This window comes from Coccidioides immitis (genome assembly GCF_000149335.2).
Source record: "Coccidioides immitis RS genomic scaffold supercont3.1, whole genome shotgun sequence".
NCBI classification, from domain to species: Eukaryota; Fungi; Ascomycota; class Eurotiomycetes; order Onygenales; family Onygenaceae; genus Coccidioides; species Coccidioides immitis.
Window position 1 is genome coordinate 7,938,339 of NW_004504310.1, and position 17,352 is coordinate 7,955,690.

A 17,352-nucleotide genomic window follows, 5' to 3' on the forward strand; every position below is an offset into this window, starting at 1 on the left:
AACCAGTGTCAACTGTTAGTTACATTGCTTCAACGCGGTGATTCTGGACCATCCCTTCGAAGGCTCGAGCTGCCTCCGATGACGACATGAAGTCTAGTGCTCCCCCAATGACTCTGGCAGCATTGCTACACATTCATTTTTTTTTTTTTTTTTTTTTTTTTTTTGGGGGGGGGGGAGGGGTGAGAGGGGATCGGGATCAGCCTGACACACCGAGCAATTGTAGGACAAGAGATGGCTCTCAATCACAGTGAGGAGCAAGGAAGACATGACCGCAGTCAGGCATAGTATCATCTGAATAAGCCTCGCTTTGCAAGCTTCTTCCCAAACAAATCATGGAAGATGACCGCAGTCATCGTCGTGGTTAACAGCTTGACTGCAAATGTGGTTTTAGGAAGCAATTCAATGACATGAGCATGGATGAAAGTACCAGGGAGTCTCTTCAGGATAACCCTAGCATTGGAACGATGATGTTTTCCTGACAATATCTTGGTCCAATATGTAATTCATTGAATTTATAGTGCCACTCCTGAGGCTGCAGAGTAGCTGGGCGACTGGAGCGTATAAAGTTTTGTTCAAGAGAAATTTACCCAAAATTCAAATGCACCAGCAATCTCAAGACACAAGGTTTAGGCCTCAGCTCTGTAAATTTGGTGCAAGGTATATGTATATCCGACATCTGTGGTTGGAACGGGGATATTGTAAACTGGCACTAAAGAACTACAAAGGTTTTAAACATTGACACGATATCTATTCCGGGGCGGAGGGGGTACTCATGAAAACCCAGTGGTTGTCTCATGACACGAGTATATCGGCGGAAGATTTGGAATTCTGAATCTGCGAAATTTTTCAATAATCTGACCTCTTTATTTCCGTTCATTAGGGACAGGCTTCGCGATCATGAGCCCCAGTAAGGAGTTAGCAACTTCGGCCGCCGCAAGCACCGTCGTCTCGCCTGTTGTGTCATAAACGGGAGCGACTTCCACTACATCTCCACCAATGACGCGAAGCCCGCTTAGGCCATCCAGAATAGTGAGCAGCTCTCGGGTGGAGAAACCACCGGGTTCAGCAGTGCCAGTTGCTGTTGAGTCGGATTAGTCGGAATGACTTAAAGCGCACAACGGAAATTGGAGAATGGCCATGCTTACCTGGTGCGAAGGCGGGATCAAGGACGTCAATATCAACGCTGATATACACATTGTCTGACCCAACACGGTTCTTGATCTTTTCAATGATCCCCGATGCGCCGATCATATCTATGTCGCGGGCGGTAACGATGTCAAAACCGCAGCGGACATCATTTCGAAGATCGCCTTTTTCTCGGACGAGGGGAGCACGAATGCCGACGTGAATTGAGTTATTTTGAACAAGTCCCTAGCATGAGTGTAAGTTTGCTATACCTGCGATGGCAATGCACATGCTTACTTCTTCATGGGCAATATGTAAGAAGGTGCCGTGGTTTACGCCCCTGCGCTGAATTAGTCATTGTCAACTATAGACAAGCAGAGAACTGAGACCTACGCGTAGCTAGAAACTCCACCCCCTGATCCAAATAAATTGGACAATGATCAGCGATTTGATGCACATAAAGGGTTTAATATGCCATACCTAAGACCTCCGGATCCCAAGTGTCTGAATGAACAAGTTAGCAAAGTTGTTTGAATCAATTAGCCTAGGTTTTACAGATAACTAACATACCGATGTGGCTATCGAAATGAACGACAGACACCGGTCCCCATTTCTCGTATGTCGACCGTAATGCGGAAAGAGTTGTTGTGTGGTCACCTCCAAGGGTAATGATTCTTGGAACAGAGGAAACATCTGTTGTGTTTGCTATCCGTGATGAGACGACCTAGATGGAGTGAGTATGGGTATCTCCAGGGAGCTGGTCAAGAGGGATTACCTTGTGAGCTTTATCAAGTTGCTTCAACGCGATAGTATTGTCCAAAAATGTGAGCGGCGCATCGCCACAGTCAACGATCTTTGCCCAGCTACGGAGGTTATTTACTCCACTATACACGCTCCAGGCGGAACCCGCTCTCATTCTCGCTGAGCCCCGGCGGATACCTCCAGGTCCGTATCTTGCTCCTGGCCGAGCAGTTACAGCCTGATTGGATCGTCAACGGATTTGACTTTCATATCAGACGGGTTGTGACTTAGGAAATGCACCATACCGTGTCGAATGGAGCTCCCAGTATGGCAATATCATATTTTTCTTTCTCTGCCTCGCCATCTATGAAGCAGTTCACATATGGGACATGAGCGAACGTTGATAGCCCGGAAAACTGGCTCCCAGTCACAATATCGATATCATCAGCTACACCGTCATTGCTGAGAGATGCCTGCCCTGTCACCTCGTGGATTGGAGGAAAGACTATATTCCTTGCAACACTACCTGTGCTGAACAGGAGCAAAGGTAATCCAGGGAAAAAGCGCATATTGGCAGAGGTTCGGCCAATTCCCACTGTAATCGACAACAAAAGAACTGGAATAACGATGAGAAAGTTGCACCGCAAAGGGTCCAACGCTGATTTATGTAAAATTCCTCGGAGCTACCCCCACAAAGAACCCACTCGCCCCAACGCGCCCGTCTCCTTGGGATGAACGGGTTGGTGGAGTTATGACGAGAAATATGGGTGGGGCTCGCACGCAAGGCCTGGCGGCGGAACAGCGGCAGTGCCCCGGCATGCTGACAGAGGATATTGGTCCTAATATCGGATGACCGGTGCAGAGAAGCTTTGACATGGTTTTAGCTCGGGGTTTTTCTTTTTTCATCTTTTGCTGGGGGAGGGTCGGCTACTCCGCAGTTGGTTCGGTAACCGCCCGGTTAAACGGTCGGCACGGAGTAACTCTAATTCCGGATAACATGTGGGGCAAATCAGCCATCGTGGCACGTGACTCCGACGTTATCGCGTGGCAAACAATTTCGACGCCATCCCGCAGAGTAAGGCTTGATGTACTGATTTCAATTGAAAAAGTATCCGGTCAATAAAGATGGTGCGATAGCTCTAGATCTCTCATCATCCGAGAATCCCATACTGATCGTTTCATGTGGTCCCTTCCGGAGTAGCCTCATGCCGATTCGTCCTACTTCGAACCGGGGCTTTCGAAGGCGGAGGTCTATGCTCAGGTTCTCCAGCAAGCGCAAGGCCTGACTGAGGGACAGCGGAACTGGGTACATATACTCCACTTTCTGTTCGGCAAACAATTGGATCTCAATTGAAATTCGGAACGCTTTTGTACGATAAAGATATCCTATGCTGACTTCGTCCTAATAAAATATTTCGTCCTAGGTGAGGTGAGGAAACGCATAAAACTATTGATTTCCAGTTTTCAATGACTTGTGGGATTTGGAAAGCTTATTTTCCAAGCAACCTTGCAAGTGTCTCTTCCCTCCTCTGGCACGCCTATGCAAGTCTCCCCGCTCCCTCCAATGCCGTGAATTGGGCTGGTTTCTACGTCCGGAAAGATAAGTCGCCATCATCGGGAGTTTCCACCGCAAGCGATGCGAAGAATATTCTTCTCCTTGGCCCGTTCCACGGTAAACCGGCGTGTCAGTTGATACCATTCGGACGCGGGGTCTGCGGTACCGCAGCGTCGAAACGGGAGACGGTGATTGTCTCCGATGTATTGGAGTGGGAGGGACACATCGCGTGCGATGCGGATAGCAGGAGTGAAATTGTTGTGCCTATAGTCGTCGATGGAGAAGTGAGTATTGATCAAGCCTTGCTCTGCTCTTGCGGCAGAAGGCCTCTTTTCTTTTATGGAATTACTGGCTGATAACCGACTGTGTCTATTTTACGGCTCGCACCGAAGACGCTGGCTTTGATAGATATAGATTGCACGCAACCATCTGGCTTCGACGAGATAGATAAGAAAGGTCTGGAGCATTTAGCGAAATTGCTGGCAGAAAACTGCGACTGGTGAATGATGGTAATGCGATTGGTGACATAGAATATAAGCCTGCTTGTCACATTGATGGTGTGCCACATTGTTAATATTCTGGTGATTGTTTCAGACTCAGGACAGAGAGGAAACTATCTCCTCAAATGCAATCTCAGCAAGTCAACACAGGTACAGTACACCTTGCTTTGCCAAGAACCTAGTTAGACTAAATTACCATGGCTCCACCTAACATAATTCATCCCCGAGCGAGACACCAAAATATACTCTGTACATACAAATTTAAACTTTTTGCTCTCTTATATCTCAACAACATTGTTGAATATAGACTTTAGAATTTACATGTAAAGCATACATTGCCTGCAAACTCCTTACATGAATGAACAACACTCACAAGGGCTGAGAGCTGCTCACGAGATGCTAAGTCATATGCTTGCGAGCACACATAAAAGGCAGCCACTGTGCGAACCTCTTAAAGGAGGCCAGTGGCAATCTTGTCTACAGTCATACACAGTTGCTAGAAGAATATAAGACTTTTACCTTGTGTATTCCTTTCCACATACAATTCCTACTAGAGATCCATTGTCACGCTGATCCGCGAAGTATGATCCTCACAGATCTGGATCATTATCATTCTTAAAGAGAAATCTAGTATATATAGAGAAGAGTATTGGAGAGAGAGGTGATCCTTGAGGAATTCCAATATTTAAAGATACCTTTTCATGTTGTTTCTCACCATCAAAGACCAGTTAGATTTTTCTTGTTTTCATAAAAGAAGAAATCCATTTAGCTAGTGATTTAGGTAGTTGTAAATCTTTGTTGATGTTACGCGACGGGAGTTGCCAATATAAATATCAGAAAATATCAACAATATCAAGAAGTGCAGTCAACAATGTGGGAGAATCAAGTGTGGAACCCTGAATCAAAGATGCAATGTAGATCAACCTTAATTCAACAACATGCCTACCCACGACCCAACCAAAGGCACGAAAGTGAAAGAAAACCGATTCCATAACGGCCATCCAGCTAAAAGGAACCCCAAGTTATCCCAATCCACATTTGCTGATGAGGATGCTAGACGCGTACGCGTTGGGAAAACCGATCGACTAGGTGATTGATTACATTAAGCAGAAGCTCTCAGGGGAGTATCTTTCATGAAATTACCCTCTTGTCTTGTAGTTTGAGACATGGCATCCTTTCTAGGTGAATAGACTATTTTGTCTGATGATGGCTAGGCCAAGAACACTGTCCGGGGTTAGGTGTTCTATAAGGTCATCATCTTTCTTGTGAAGAAATAACTCACGTGCACCAAGACCTGGGTCAAAGGTTGACCCGGTACTTTCAAGGCTCACTTAACAGAGACTCTCCGCCACGAGATGCCTGCCTTATGCCTAGGTCCTGAGCAAGGCAAAATCCTCCCAATGTTCCCATTTGGTTTTAACTTACAAGTTGTTGAATGAACGCGTGTTGCTTTGACTGGAGGGGGAATCACAAAATGTCAAACAAGATGATCGCCTCTGAGGTGGACAAGGTGGAGGAATAGGGAACTCTTTAAAGCAAAATTAAGGCCACTAACAAGACTCATGGCCCCTACATGCTCCATAGTATGCTCTCTACCACCTCAATGAAGGTGCCTGTACCAGTCAAAACTGAATCCAAGATGCTCAGGTTCACCCAAAGAAAGTAGGTCAAGAAGTCCACACTTCACCAAATCTTCGCAAAAAGCCTTCTTTGAGGAGAAACCCTCTAGTAGAAGGTCATGATCCGCGTTGTCACGGCGGTCGTCCTTGGATTCAGTGCGATTGGTTGACTCTTTGCTGCCTCCCCGTCGTACAAACTCCCACCAATCCCCAAGGCTCCACCACAGCCCATCAATGATGGTTATAACCATGCGCCATCCATTGTTGGAAGTAGCTTCGGCGTTGGTTCGTTCCCCGTTGGTCTCATTAGCAAGGAGCCTCTCTGTGTGTGCAGCCAATTCCGCAACGGTTGCATGTTTATTATGCCAACACTTGTCAATAATATCATCAATCACCGGATCACCATCTGGCGTCGGAAATTCCATGTTCTGCAGTAACTTCACGACCTTAGGTCCATGCTCCTTGGGGTTATCTGGAGTAAGACATCGATCTCCATAAACCTCAAAGCCGTAGTTTATTAGGTAGTACAAGGAACCGAGAGCGAACTGCTCTGTTCGAGGGCCCAAGAAGCCGGCGCCTCCACGTGGTCCTTGATCGCTTTCGCTGCTGTTGAGCACTCTTCCATACGGAGGTATACAGGCTTCGAAATCTGTCCCAATTTGAGCTGCACAGTCAAAATCAGACAGTTTAAGCAAGTCGCCGTCAATGAGGATATTGTCAGGCCGGAGGTCGCCGTGAGCAAGGTTGAGCGATTCAAGGAAAGCAACAGCTTGGGCAAGGTCATTCAGCCATACCTTCCGCAAAGGTAGGGGCTCTAATTTTTTCACTTTAATAAGAGCACTGGTTTGCAGGTCCCGAAGATGATTGTTTTGTATCCTGTAAGAAAGGGACACATCTAGTGATGCCGTTAGTATATAGATAAACCGGTCAGCTGCCAACAGGGGCCGCACCTCTCATATACTCGAGGAAGATGCCCTTGTCCGTGTAGTAAAAACATTGTATTATAGAAGGACATGGCGGACGTTGTGAGAAGATCTCATAGATCTTTAGCTCTTTATCAAACTGCTCTCTCTCAAACTCTCCGGGCTGAGGGACTTTGACCACGATGCGGGGATGGACTTCGTAGACGAACGAGATGGCTCCTTTCCAGATCCAGTGCACATCGGGGAATTGGCGTCGATTGCCCATGAGAAGAAAGCGATGTGAGGATCGGAAGTTATGGTAATCTTGAAGAGCAAAGAAAGAGGAAGTGAGAGGTGAGCACAGGGGGGCTACATTGCACGACGCATTCTGATTGGTTCATGTTTGCCTCGCGGCAACTTTGTTCATTAATCATGATATTTCATAGCACCTAAACTTTTGCCTCTAGTCGTTACCTTGTTTGATTTTATAATGACGAGGATCAACAATGTAGCAGCCCCGTCTTGCATGCGTGGTTTTCAACTTGTGTCTACGGAGTACTCCGTACTCCGTACCAATACTTAAAGTTGTTGTGCCTGGACGCGACCCGCCGGAACAAAGTTTTCCCATTAGATCAGAACCTTATTCCCAAGCTTCTTCACTTCGTTCATTGTCTCTTCAATTTTCGAAATCCGATCGCTCATTTGATGTCAATATGACAGAACTCTCCCCCGCCGACTGCGCCATTATAGAAAAATGCCGGCTCAGAAATACGTCTCACAATTTACATCGCCGCCTCGAAGAAGCAGACCAAGCCCTTAGGAACCCAAGCCCACCGCGGTCTGACGCCTGTCAACAAGCGGTCTTAAGATTACTTTACTTTCTACAGGGCCAGGAAGCTGCGTTCGGTCTTCGTTCGAAGACAAGAGATGGAAGTGTGGCGTCCGAATTGGCTACTCTATTTCGACACGTTGAAGGCAATTTTCACTATGACCACTACCGACCGCTTGTCCAACTTGTCCTCCAAAAAGCACCCGACACCGACATCTGGAAAGCTGTCTTTGACCTCATCGCCACTGTCACACAGGTTGAAAGATCCACGCCTCCACCCAGGCCGTCTTTACCAATCCTGCAAACCCCCCGCTCGCGAAACACCAGTAGTCTTGCCAACTCGTCGGAGCTTCGAAGAGATATTGACCCTGTCTTGACGGGGGAACTGTTAGGCGACCTTCACGGAGACATTCCAGGGTTTTATGCTGCGTATTTTGATGATGTTGAGGGACTCAGCTCGATCGCGCAGGCCGTGTTCGAGAACTGCAAGGCCGGTGATAGTCCTCTGTACCGCGAGGAGAGCGGATGGAAGGACTGGCCTGACAATGCGGTCGAGAAGCCTGTCCTGGAATGGCTGAATGAAATCATCGACCAGCTTATACAGTTTGCACAAGATCACGATCCATCTCGAAAGGCCGCCCGCCGACCTTTGGCTCAGCCTGCAAAGCCGATCGCCGGGTCCACTGCAAAGCGAAAACTCGACATAGGTTTTGTGGACGACCTGCATGCCACACCGGACAAAAGGTATGAGTGGTCTCAGATCCTGGTGCCAGGGGAGTTGAAGAATGACCGAAAGTATGATATCCCTTCTGGGGCAAGGCTCGACCTGGCAAGGTATGCTCGAGAGGTGCTATCCGCACAGGATGACCGACGATTCGTCCTCGGGTTCACCCTGTGTGGACCACTCCTGCGTGTTTGGGAATTCGACCGTTGCGGCGGGATTGGTTCGGAGGAGACAGACATCAACAAGGACGGCCTTCAGTTCATCATGGTGATCCTGGGATTCCTCTTCATGGACCGACCGCAGCTTGGCTTTGATCCGACCATTGTCACCGTGGACGGTCGACGCTGCATCGAGATTGATCGTGATGGCAAGAAGGAGCGTCTGGTGATTGATGAGGTGATTCTGCGGGCACATTGTGTCGCGGGCCGAGCCACAACCTGCTGGAAAGCGCATCGCGAAACAGACGAGTCGCGGATCCCCCTGGTGATCAAGGACTCCTGGCAGTATCCAGAGCGCCATGAGGAAGGGGAACTGCTGCGAGAAGCAATGGAGAGTGGAGCCACGCGCATTGCTCGATATGATTTCCACGAAACTGTCCAGGTGGATGGCAAGGACGACAATGTGCAGGCTATTCGAAAGGGCCTACAGGTCCCTAAGTCAAAATCCAAGCGGGGTAGCTTGCAGGTGGCCCTGAGGGGCAGTGCATCCAACAGAGGCAGCCAAAGCAGCGCCATCAGCCGAAAACGATCTTCCGATTGTGTGGACACAATACCTCCCCCTCCCAGCAAGCGTACCCAGTCCAGCTCTCTGACAAAACATCTCACAGACAGTAGCCCACCGAATCGAGTGCACCGTCGCGTCATTGTTCAAGATTATGGGAAGCCAATCTATGAAAGCAGCTCAAGAGTGGCTTTACTTATTGGAATGGAAGGCTGCATTGTAGGCTATGAATCCCTGTACTCCAAGGCCAGATTGATCCAGAGTGATATTTCGCCGCGAAATCTTTTGGTCAATGAAGAGGATGACAATCCTTCATGGCGGTCCTTCTTGATTGACCTCGACCTTGCCATTCGAGTGGAGCGCGATGGGTTCTCAGGAGCGCGAGGCAAGACCGGCACCAGGGCGTTCATGGCAATTGGCGTGCTGTATGGGGAGAAGCACTCATTCATGCATGATCTTGAGTCATTCTTCTGGGTTCTTTTCTGGATTTGTGTTCACTATGAAGGCCCAGGAAGAGCAAGGCATGTGGAGGATTTTGAAAAGTGGAATTACATGAATACAAGAGATCTAGCCGGCGCGAAGAAAGGTTTAATCAGTGATGAATCGGATTTCCTTACAACCATGGATGAGTACTTCACTCCATACTACCAGCCGTTATCGCGATGGGTCAACAGGCTACGGCGGGTCGTGTTTCCAAACGGCGGACGATGGAAGAAGACAAATTCAAGCTTGGGTTCGGAAATGAGGAAAGTACTTCGGGATGCACAGAAAGACCCTGAGGTCATAGATTAGAATATGCTGATTATTTATTTGCTGATGTTCACTGGTGTGCTATCAGGCTGGAATGATTTCTTTCGGGTTTACCGAATTACACACTCAGAAAATATCCAAGGGCCTCGAAGTGACAAGCGGCGCCGTTAGCACTTATTGCAACCCATCGTTGGTGGCTCAAACGGGAACAAGCCAGAAAGCAACCAATGACTAAGGCACTTGGTCGAACTCGAGTCGTTGTGGTTATGACCTATGAACCGTTACTGATGAAATTCGACTGGGCCAAGATCGAACTGAATAGGACCTCCGCACTCTTTCTTCGAACTGAGTATCGCTTTTCGAACCATCGATTTCTTGCAGTCGATCAAAATGATCTGGACATCTTGCGCGGCAAAGCTCTCTCCCGCATCATACCGGAAGGGTTTTCCTACGTTTAGAGCAGCGTAATCTGGAGGTCTGCGGGGAGATTAGACTAATCCAGCAATAAGTGATTTATCATACTCACGGGTTTGAGTGGTTGCTCATTGTGAAAATCATATACCAAACAGAATGTGCTCCAGCTGCTTAACGGGGCTTTGGTGGTTGCTGTGGTATCACTCAAGGCATTTAGAAAATAATCTGAAATGGATGTCCATGATGAATGCTGGCTCGAAGCGAGTTTCTGTGAGCGAATCATCCAGGCTCTCAAATATCAAATACACACGCAAGCCACCGCCGAAGGCTAAGATAATCATGGGATAAAGTGTTCCGATCAATGGCCCATATCCTCAAGACACGTGAAATCTGCGGCGAAGGCATTGTCATGGAGCGCCATTCCGACCGTTGAAGCAGTCTGGTATGACACCAAGCGAAATGAGCTCGGCGCGCCACGTCGGCTTCGAGCCATGACTGGCCGGGAATTCAAGAACGGCTTTCACGGCAGCCTTTGGCTTTTTCGTGACAGTGTAAGCCACTCCGGCATGGCAACAGTCTCCCCTGCCGCCATTGACAAGTTCAGCTTCCATTGAATGCCTACATAACACTGCGCAGCTGACAGGCAGCAGCTAAACCTTAGGTAAAGTAGGACGGAATATCTAGATTCCGATAGCCGCGGCTCCACAGCTTCAAGTTTCCTCTTTTGGCACTTCTGCGCAGGCTGCGATCGCTGAGTTCGCCCATTTGGAGGGTGAAGTCCCGATGCTCATAGCGGTTTAAACCCGAGCGCCAGGCTGCTCATTGTTGAGGCCACGGATGGTGCCTGGTTTGACCCTGCGGCGCTAATCTGAGGGGACGTTAAACATTGGATGCAGACCGAACATCAGGGCCTGCATCGTCAGGCCATGACTACCCACCACTGTTGAATTTCCCTTGCCTCGATCTGAAAGGGAATGGTGTTGGCTTTATTGGAAACTCATTTTCGGGTGATTATTTTCATGACTGCCTACCGCAGTTTCGTTTCTGTTCGACCAAGGAATGTTCGTCTACATCAAGCAATGCATGAATTTTCTCTCCGGTGTATGTCCGCCACCCCATTTGCATTGGTTTATTTCAGCAATTAGTGCACCTTGGCGAAGGCCTGATCACTCAAAATGTGACCACTTTTTGTCCAGCTGCATGAAGCTAAACAAAACCGCCAAAGTATCACCATGCTCTAGCCGGTGGGACCGGCTGTCAAGTACGTTTTAATTGCAATCGAGTGCACTACTGGATCTGCAAGAGATGTCATGCCCATCCTGGCGGAAAGCCCGACTTTTGGGGAAGCTCCCCAGAGCCATCAAATTTACCGACATGTCAAAATGTGAACCGTTTAGGGTGTTGTGGATTGGTCCAGCTACTCTTCAAGTCCTTTTAGTTGCTCCGTTGAAGCATGGCTCACGCTGTTTTCATCAACTGACATGTCTGTCTCTTCGTCGCTCTCATCTTCAAGTTGGACCCACTTGTTTTTGTATATTTTCTCCGGGGGGGTTTCCTTCACCGTTAATCATAACCCATCGAAATATATCAAGAGATGCTTCCTGGGACGGTTCTTGGGTTTATGTAAATTGCTTGACAGATTTGTCAGTGTAACTACAGATGTAGTTCCACCGGGATGGGTGGCAATGGTGTGACTTATTGTTGCTGATATTTTATTTTGATAACAAAATGAGCTGAGATACTCATTGTTTTGAGTGAAAACATCCAAGAAGGTTCACATCCATAGCTCATGACATCTAGCATGCACCCAACACGGGGATCTCCATCTTTAGCTGTGTAACTTGATGCAACATTGCGTAGTAGACTCCTGCTCTAGCAGGCCTTTTTTTCCTTTTTTTTTTTTTTTTTTTTTTTTTTGGAACAACTCTATATCATATCGACTCGCACATAAATGAGGAGAGCCGCCACGTAGCTGTCCCATCAGGAGAAAATACCGTCAAAGTCACCTTTCGCTGAAATTTCCTGCTCCATTTTGCTTTTATCTTGAACTACGCTCTCAATTTCAAGCCATGGCAACTCGCAGAACACAACTCCCTAACCTGCCCAAAGAAGTTCTCGATCAGATCTCAAGCAACCTCGGTTACGCATCATGTCTTGCTCTCACTCTTACCTGTCGAGAGCTCTATGCTAAAGTCAACCTCCCTACGCGACCTATCAGCGATATATATTGCCATTCTAAAAAACCATACGCCATGACAGACCTCCTCGAGATAAAGATGTGGCCAGTGTATAATGGAGCTGCTTTTGACGACGATCACTTGAAACAGGCAACTCCCAATCGTGACTTCTTCGCCTGTTACATTTGTCTCAGACTGCGCTCGGCATCCGAATTCTCCAACGCCATGATGAAGGGTAAACGCGGAAAACTAGGCTATAGCATCGTCTCCGAGAGGTCCAAGCGCTTTTGCATGTCGTGCGGCGTACTTTATAGCTTGTATCAGCCGGGAAAACCTTTCCAGTTTGGGGGTAGCTTGCTCGGAACGGCGTGGGTTTGCAGGGGCTGTCATGGATTAAAAACTTTGACCCTGTGGGACATGGGCTCTTCTTCAGATGGGACATGCCCGGATTGCGGCGAAAAACCTCCCTACCTTCTAGAAACAAGTACTTGAAACGAATCCTGATTTTGCCATCCAATTAGCCCTTTTATGCTACCTTTGCGTGAAGCCGTGAATATTGTCTTTGTGAGAAATAGAAACATCTGCCTTCCCCCTGAGCTGGATGTTTTGGATGAGTATGGTTCTATTAGACACAATCAGAAGGGAAAAGCACAAAAAAAAAAAAAAAAAAAAAAAAAAAAAAAAAAAAAAAAAAAGAGGGAAAGAGGGGGAAGGGATACAGATTTGATGCAGAAAAATGACCCCAGCTTGCAGATGGGTACCCGCAGTGGAAAATTAGGTTGATATAGCAAAAAGAAGACAGCAGTGGAATAATGACATGTCAGGACTTCGATAAATCCAACGCGAAAGGGCTGGGGGCAATCTGATTGACGATGATTGAGCTGCTGTTAATCGTTTGCTTGACAATGGCTTAGTGAAGGAAAAGCATGTTAAGTCGCAGTCAAGTTTATGAATACATGCATATGAGTTAATAATGACACATGTCAGTTGCCATTACACATTACTTATTAGCATATAGAGCACATATACTCATTTAGAGGAAACTATCTCACCCATTCCTATTCCACCCTAAAGACGAAGCAACAGCGCCCCAACTGTCGTCAGCATCGGTGCATATCCCCAATGATTCCAATGCCCCTTGCCATGACCCCAACACACAATCCCATCGGCGAACGCAACCCCACTCGCCGCAAGCAAAATCCAGCCCAGGACCTGATTGTTTCCAAAATACGAAGCCGAGTACATCGCCACGCCCATAAAGATGTCTCGCACGCCGTAGACGGCCATTAGGCTGTTGACCATCTTTTTGTCCTGCAGAGATGAAGGAGGTGTGAATTCGAAGAAGGTGAGGGCGTTGGCGGGACGGAGGACGGCGTTGACGCCGAAGAAGACGAAGATGGTTCCAAAGACATTTGCGGCGATGGCGGGGGCGAAGTTCGTCATGGCTTTGGCGATTGAATTCCGCTGTGTTTAAGTTAGTCGGTAGTTCGACCACGGAGAGCCGGGATTTTTTGGACTTGACGTAGCAACCTCAAGAGCCCCCGACCTAACTACCCGGAGTATATGTACTAGAGTTGATGGATAGGTTGACCTCTTGAAACTTTGCCAACGACCAGCGAGTGGTTGAATTCTGGATTCCCTTGGAGTCAGTCCCTTGAGGAGATCCTGAGCTCCTTTTATGCTCCTCGCTTCATGTTGGGATCGGTTTTCGCGGCGGGCCCCGAAGCAGACGGAAAGTTGCAAGTCTGCCGTCATTCGCGACTCTGCTTGCTGGGATGAGCTGCTGTTGGCCCGACGATCCAGGCAGCAGCCCCCGGCCGGGGCGTCTTGGCAGGTCTTCGCGACGTTAAGGCAACGAGTGGGAGTTTATCACGTCGGAACAGCATTAGCTGCCCTCACAAAACCTGACGAAAAGTACTCAGGGGTACAGATATGCAGTTGATGCAAAGTTCGTTGATTCTGTGCACTCCCGAAACGGAATGCCTTCTCGGTATTATCACAATTCTAGAGTACGGACGTGGAAGTCAAGCCAAAATAAAGAGAGTCGTGATCGGCCAAATCGCCAATATCCAGAGCCCGAAAATTCTCTCGTGCCGAGAATGTGAAGCAACGCATAACACAGGCCACAGGCAAGAGGGGGGGCATATTTAAGAAAAGCGAAAGAAACATGTATGGTGCCCATGTATGAACTGTATTTATCTGGTGGGGCTGGTATATATGCACAACATGAGGGTTAAATAATAAAGAAATCTATAGCAGGATGAGTAGACCAGCCGGGTCAAGCCGTACTTCCGGACCTACAAACAGAAAGAATGAAAGGGGGTCATGTCACATATTCAACAAACTCATCACTCTCTTTAGGGGACTCGTCGTGCCAGGACTATCCCCGCACTCGCTGGGACCCAGCCCACTGTCCGTCCCCTGGCCGAAGTCGGTGTAGCTGTCAGTGTCGATGTCCCATTTTTCCTCTTCATCGTCTTGTTCGTCAGCTACCGCTTCAGGAGCTTGCCCTCTTGGGGTGCCCATCGGGTCGAGTCCCATCTGTTCTCCCTCTGGCCGATGGGATTTGCTACTCCACCCCTTTTGTACGGCGCCCCTCACGTTCCAGCATAGGGTACGTCGTACGCTCTCGAACCATTCGCCGCCACCGGAGACAACGGTGGGGAATGGGTATTGACTAGCTTCGAGGGTGACATAGTCACCCGGGCATAGCTCAATACGTCCTTTGCCGTCGAAGGAACAGTATGCTGTGGAGCGAGAGCCTGGTGGGATAGCAATACGGAGGAGAAGAGTGTCGGAGAGGACCATGGGGCGGAATGAAAGTGTATGTGGGCAGATGGGTGTGAGGAGAATGGCAGGGATAGAGGGATGGATCAGAGATCCACCAGCTGAGAGTGAGTATGCAGTTGAGCCTGAAATTTCGTTAGCGAAAAGATGGAAGTAAAGCTCGTGGGAAATTGTACCTACCTGTGGGTGTAGACAGGATGCATCCGTCCGCCTGGACGATAGTCAAGAGCTCGTCATCGCCGTATACTTCTAAATTAGAGACATATGGAGAAGGTCCACGGTCGATAACGAGCTCATTTACAACCTCGAACTGTTCTCCTTCCTCGACAGCGCCAGGCCTATGTTTATTACTGTGGTCTGCACGGTAGACGGTACACGTGAATCTCATGCGAAGATTCACGCGCATGCCGACATCTCCCATAATGTGGTTGAGATGTTCTTTATATTTCGAAAACTCGAAGTTCGTCAAAAAGCCGAGGCTCCCGAGAGAAAATGCTAGAATTGGAGGAACAATTCGCTGGAAGAGCCAAGACGTGAAAAGCACGGTTCCGTCGCCGCCCAGCGTGATCACCAGGTCGAACGTCTCTGGAGATGTCCAGCACAGGTCTGGCGTCCAGTACTTCAACATCGATTCGAAACGAGGCTCTTTCCGAAGCAGGCCTGGGGCATCAAACCGCGCTGACCTGCGCAGCTTTGAATCGACGTAGACATTGACGCCGAGGTCGCTGCCGTATCTGGGGGTGCTGAGCAACCATTCAGCAAGTTCTCTCGTTAGATAAACCAGTCCGTTATCCCGAGCCTTTGTGACGATCATCACATTCTTCACAGCGACCTTGATAGGACGCCGCTGGAGCTGCTTTGACACCTCACGGACACCCGTGGCCGTCTGCATCAGCCTTGAATGAGACATCCATTCGTCCGCAGCGATCTCCTCCAGCACTCTTTGTATGTTAACCGCTCCATCGAATCGCTGGTGATAATAGCAGGGAGATTTCAGGGGAAACCGGGCAGTTGAGGGGGTGTCTTCATCGGAGAAGGTAAGTGGCTTTGCTGATAGAGCTGCTGAAAGCTGTCGGTGTAACCTCGTGTCACCAGTTTGTTGATCGGATCCGGCGTTACTGGTTGGGCTGAGCATTTCGGCCAACGAAGTTGCGATAGAGAGGGAGGGCGATTCGGCCGACGAGGAGGCCTGCGACGCGAGCGCTTTCATCAGAGTCTGTCGGGGGATGCCATCGATGGATTTGGCACTCTGGTGGTGGTGGTGGTTACGGGACGATATGGGAGCCGGTCGGTGAGGGATGTGCTGGAACGGAGACGCCGGAAGCGACGCGATTGTGCGAGATTCGCGGGAGACAGACGGTTCTAGAGAGGGCAAGAGGTCTGCGGGAGCCTCGTCTGTGGACGAGCGTCCGTGGTCGGTCATTTGGGGGTCTGTGGGAATTATTGGCGTCAGATTGAGGGCAGAACCTCGATGGATCGCCCTGCTGCCGGCTTCCGGGGACTGTCGCGAAACGGCCGAGGCTTCCCCGCAGCTGGCGGCGTCGCCGTGCTCTTGAGCGGCGGAAGAAGAGGGCAGTTGTCGTCGTTGGGGATGCGGATCGGGGTGGCAGGGAGTGTGCGAGATGGAGAGTGGAGAGGGAGGCACAAAGGGCGACATTTATCCTGGGCTTTTCGGAGGCCGGTGTTGGGCCAAATGTTGGTTCTAATCCAAAACTGGGTTCCACGGGGCGGTGATGGCGAACTAGCGATGGAGCGGAGCGCGGTTCACAAAAAATTAAAATCCGCCTCTTCCACAGCGCATTATTCTTTATTTTTCCAGCAGATGTGGGGGGGAGACAGGGGGAATTGTGAGTTTATTTTATTTATTTGATCGAGGTGGGATTGTATGAACTCTTCTCAACAGGATAGCGCTGGCCGTGGTCGGACAGGTCTCGATGTCGCCCAGGGGACTCTCTGCGTGTCTTTTTATCTCAGGTTCGGTCGGAGATCCAAACACATCGTCTCTGTCCAGCGCCTGTGGCGTGCGTTGAACAGCTGTCCGTTGCTCAATGAGAGAAACCATGGAATGGAACAGCCGAAGTTTGGGGAGACTTCCCACTGCTCGCCGGGCCGGACTTCGAGACATCCAAAGACCCTGATTAGCCAACTATTATTCCAGCTCCAGCTTCCCCCCTTTTGCTATTGAATTCTGCTTGGGTTCTATTCAGCCGAGTGGGTGGTTGGCTGCCCTGTTAAATGGAACGCCCTCTGCCTCAGCCCTGACAGGGAGGTTTTGTGTCGGCTCTGCCGGAACGTGATGGGCGCACCGGTCCTGTGGTGATTGCACAGCTATTTTGATGCTTGGGATCTAACTATTTTTAGCCGCTCCCCAGTCGTGGGTTCTGACTGAAGGGCTGCCAGTTCACTGTCATCGCGACCTGTAGCGTGAACCGCGGCAGAATGTACTCCGTACCCATTCTTCAAACATGCCGGGGAAGATGTAACTCACTAAGTAGTTGATACATGAGCT

At 49.1% G+C, this 17,352-nt stretch overlaps 8 protein-coding genes across 9 annotated transcripts; 3 read left to right on the top strand and 5 right to left on the bottom strand.

Annotated features, from left to right (window-relative positions):
• Positions 1-532: 532 nt before the first annotated feature.
• CIMG_00177 lies at positions 533-2,714 on the bottom strand. 2 transcript variants are annotated; one of them, XM_004445926.1, is made up of 9 exons: positions 2,172-2,714; positions 2,006-2,104; positions 1,901-1,921; positions 1,696-1,849; positions 1,606-1,629; positions 1,519-1,540; positions 1,423-1,465; positions 1,146-1,371; positions 533-1,078 (listed from the first exon to the last, which is right to left on the bottom strand). In XM_004445926.1, the coding sequence occupies exons 1-9, from the start codon at positions 2,433-2,435 to the stop codon at positions 864-866; spliced, it is 1,068 nt and encodes a 355-aa protein (XP_004445983.1). In that variant the 5' UTR covers positions 2,436-2,714; the 3' UTR covers positions 533-863. The 2 variants fall into 2 exon arrangements, with proteins under 2 accessions (XP_004445983.1, XP_004445984.1); XM_004445927.1 differs by having other exon boundaries at positions 1,901-2,104.
• Positions 2,715-2,946: 232 nt separating this feature from the next.
• Positions 2,947-4,203, top strand: CIMG_00176 (GAF domain nucleotide-binding protein). The gene is made up of 5 exons (XM_001246404.2): positions 2,947-2,994; positions 3,068-3,172; positions 3,291-3,295; positions 3,369-3,705; positions 3,814-4,203. Exons 1-5 carry the CDS (start codon positions 2,992-2,994, stop codon positions 3,922-3,924), a joined length of 561 nt encoding a protein of 186 aa, XP_001246405.2. The 5' UTR covers positions 2,947-2,991; the 3' UTR covers positions 3,925-4,203.
• A 1,318-nt stretch (positions 4,204-5,521) lies between these two features.
• Positions 5,522-6,728, bottom strand: CIMG_00175 (serine/threonine protein kinase; the record flags this gene model as incomplete). Its single annotated transcript, XM_001246403.1, has 2 exons — positions 5,522-6,435; positions 6,491-6,728. 2 exons carry the CDS (start codon positions 6,726-6,728, stop codon positions 5,522-5,524), a joined length of 1,152 nt encoding a protein of 383 aa, XP_001246404.1.
• Positions 6,729-7,142: 414 nt separating this feature from the next.
• On the top strand, positions 7,143-10,083 carry CIMG_00174 (uncharacterized protein). The gene has a single exon (XM_001246402.2). The coding sequence runs from the start codon at positions 7,156-7,158 to the stop codon at positions 9,505-9,507; it is 2,352 nt and encodes a 783-aa protein (XP_001246403.1). The 5' UTR covers positions 7,143-7,155; the 3' UTR covers positions 9,508-10,083.
• On the bottom strand, positions 9,504-10,453 carry CIMG_10491 (uncharacterized protein). Its single transcript, XM_012358801.1, has 3 exons — positions 9,992-10,453; positions 9,791-9,942; positions 9,504-9,736 (listed from the first exon to the last, which is right to left on the bottom strand). The coding sequence occupies exons 1-3, from the start codon at positions 10,021-10,023 to the stop codon at positions 9,633-9,635; spliced, it is 288 nt and encodes a 95-aa protein (XP_012214224.1). The 5' UTR covers positions 10,024-10,453; the 3' UTR covers positions 9,504-9,632.
• Positions 10,454-11,948: 1,495 nt separating this feature from the next.
• On the top strand, positions 11,949-12,548 carry CIMG_00172 (uncharacterized protein; the record flags this gene model as incomplete). The annotated part of the gene is made up of 1 exon (XM_001246400.1): positions 11,949-12,548. One exon carries the CDS (start codon positions 11,949-11,951, stop codon positions 12,546-12,548), a length of 600 nt encoding a protein of 199 aa, XP_001246401.1.
• A 537-nt stretch (positions 12,549-13,085) lies between these two features.
• Positions 13,086-13,499, bottom strand: CIMG_00171 (uncharacterized protein; the record flags this gene model as incomplete). The annotated part of the gene is made up of 2 exons (XM_001246399.2): positions 13,086-13,124; positions 13,215-13,499. The coding sequence occupies 2 exons, from the start codon at positions 13,497-13,499 to the stop codon at positions 13,086-13,088; spliced, it is 324 nt and encodes a 107-aa protein (XP_001246400.2).
• Positions 13,500-14,384: 885 nt separating this feature from the next.
• On the bottom strand, positions 14,385-16,500 carry CIMG_00170 (NAD+ kinase Utr1; the record flags this gene model as incomplete). Its single annotated transcript, XM_001246398.2, has 2 exons — positions 14,385-14,968; positions 15,024-16,500. 2 exons carry the CDS (start codon positions 16,498-16,500, stop codon positions 14,385-14,387), a joined length of 2,061 nt encoding a protein of 686 aa, XP_001246399.2.
• Between the last annotated feature and the right edge of the window lie 852 nt (positions 16,501-17,352).

Bases quoted from the DNA above. Each gene is read 5' to 3' on its own strand.
- CIMG_00174 (XM_001246402.2), top strand. From the start codon at position 7,156: ATGACAGAACTCTCCCCCGCCGACTGCGCCATTATAGAAAAATGCCGG.
- CIMG_00176 (XM_001246404.2), top strand. The intron at 3,706-3,813 runs GTGAGTATTGAT...CTCGCACCGAAG, and splicing joins CTATAGTCGTCGATGGAGAA to ACGCTGGCTTTGATAGATAT.
- CIMG_10491 (XM_012358801.1), bottom strand. From the start codon at position 10,023: ATGATTTTCACAATGAGCAACCACTCAAACCC. The intron at 9,943-9,991 runs GTGAGTATGATA...ATCTCCCCGCAG, and splicing joins ATGAGCAACCACTCAAACCC to ACCTCCAGATTACGCTGCTC. The intron at 9,737-9,790 runs GTCCTATTCAGT...AACGGTTCATAG, and splicing joins TTCGAAGAAAGAGTGCGGAG to GTCATAACCACAACGACTCG.
- CIMG_00177 (XM_004445927.1), bottom strand. From the start codon at position 2,435: ATGCGCTTTTTCCCTGGATTACCTTTGCTCCTGTTCAGCACAGGTAGT. The intron at 1,850-1,900 runs GTAATCCCTCTT...CACTCCATCTAG, and splicing joins AACTTGATAAAGCTCACAAG to GTCGTCTCATCACGGATAGC. The intron at 1,541-1,605 runs GTATGGCATATT...TATTTGGATCAG, and splicing joins TTGGGATCCGGAGGTCTTAG to GGGGTGGAGTTTCTAGCTAC.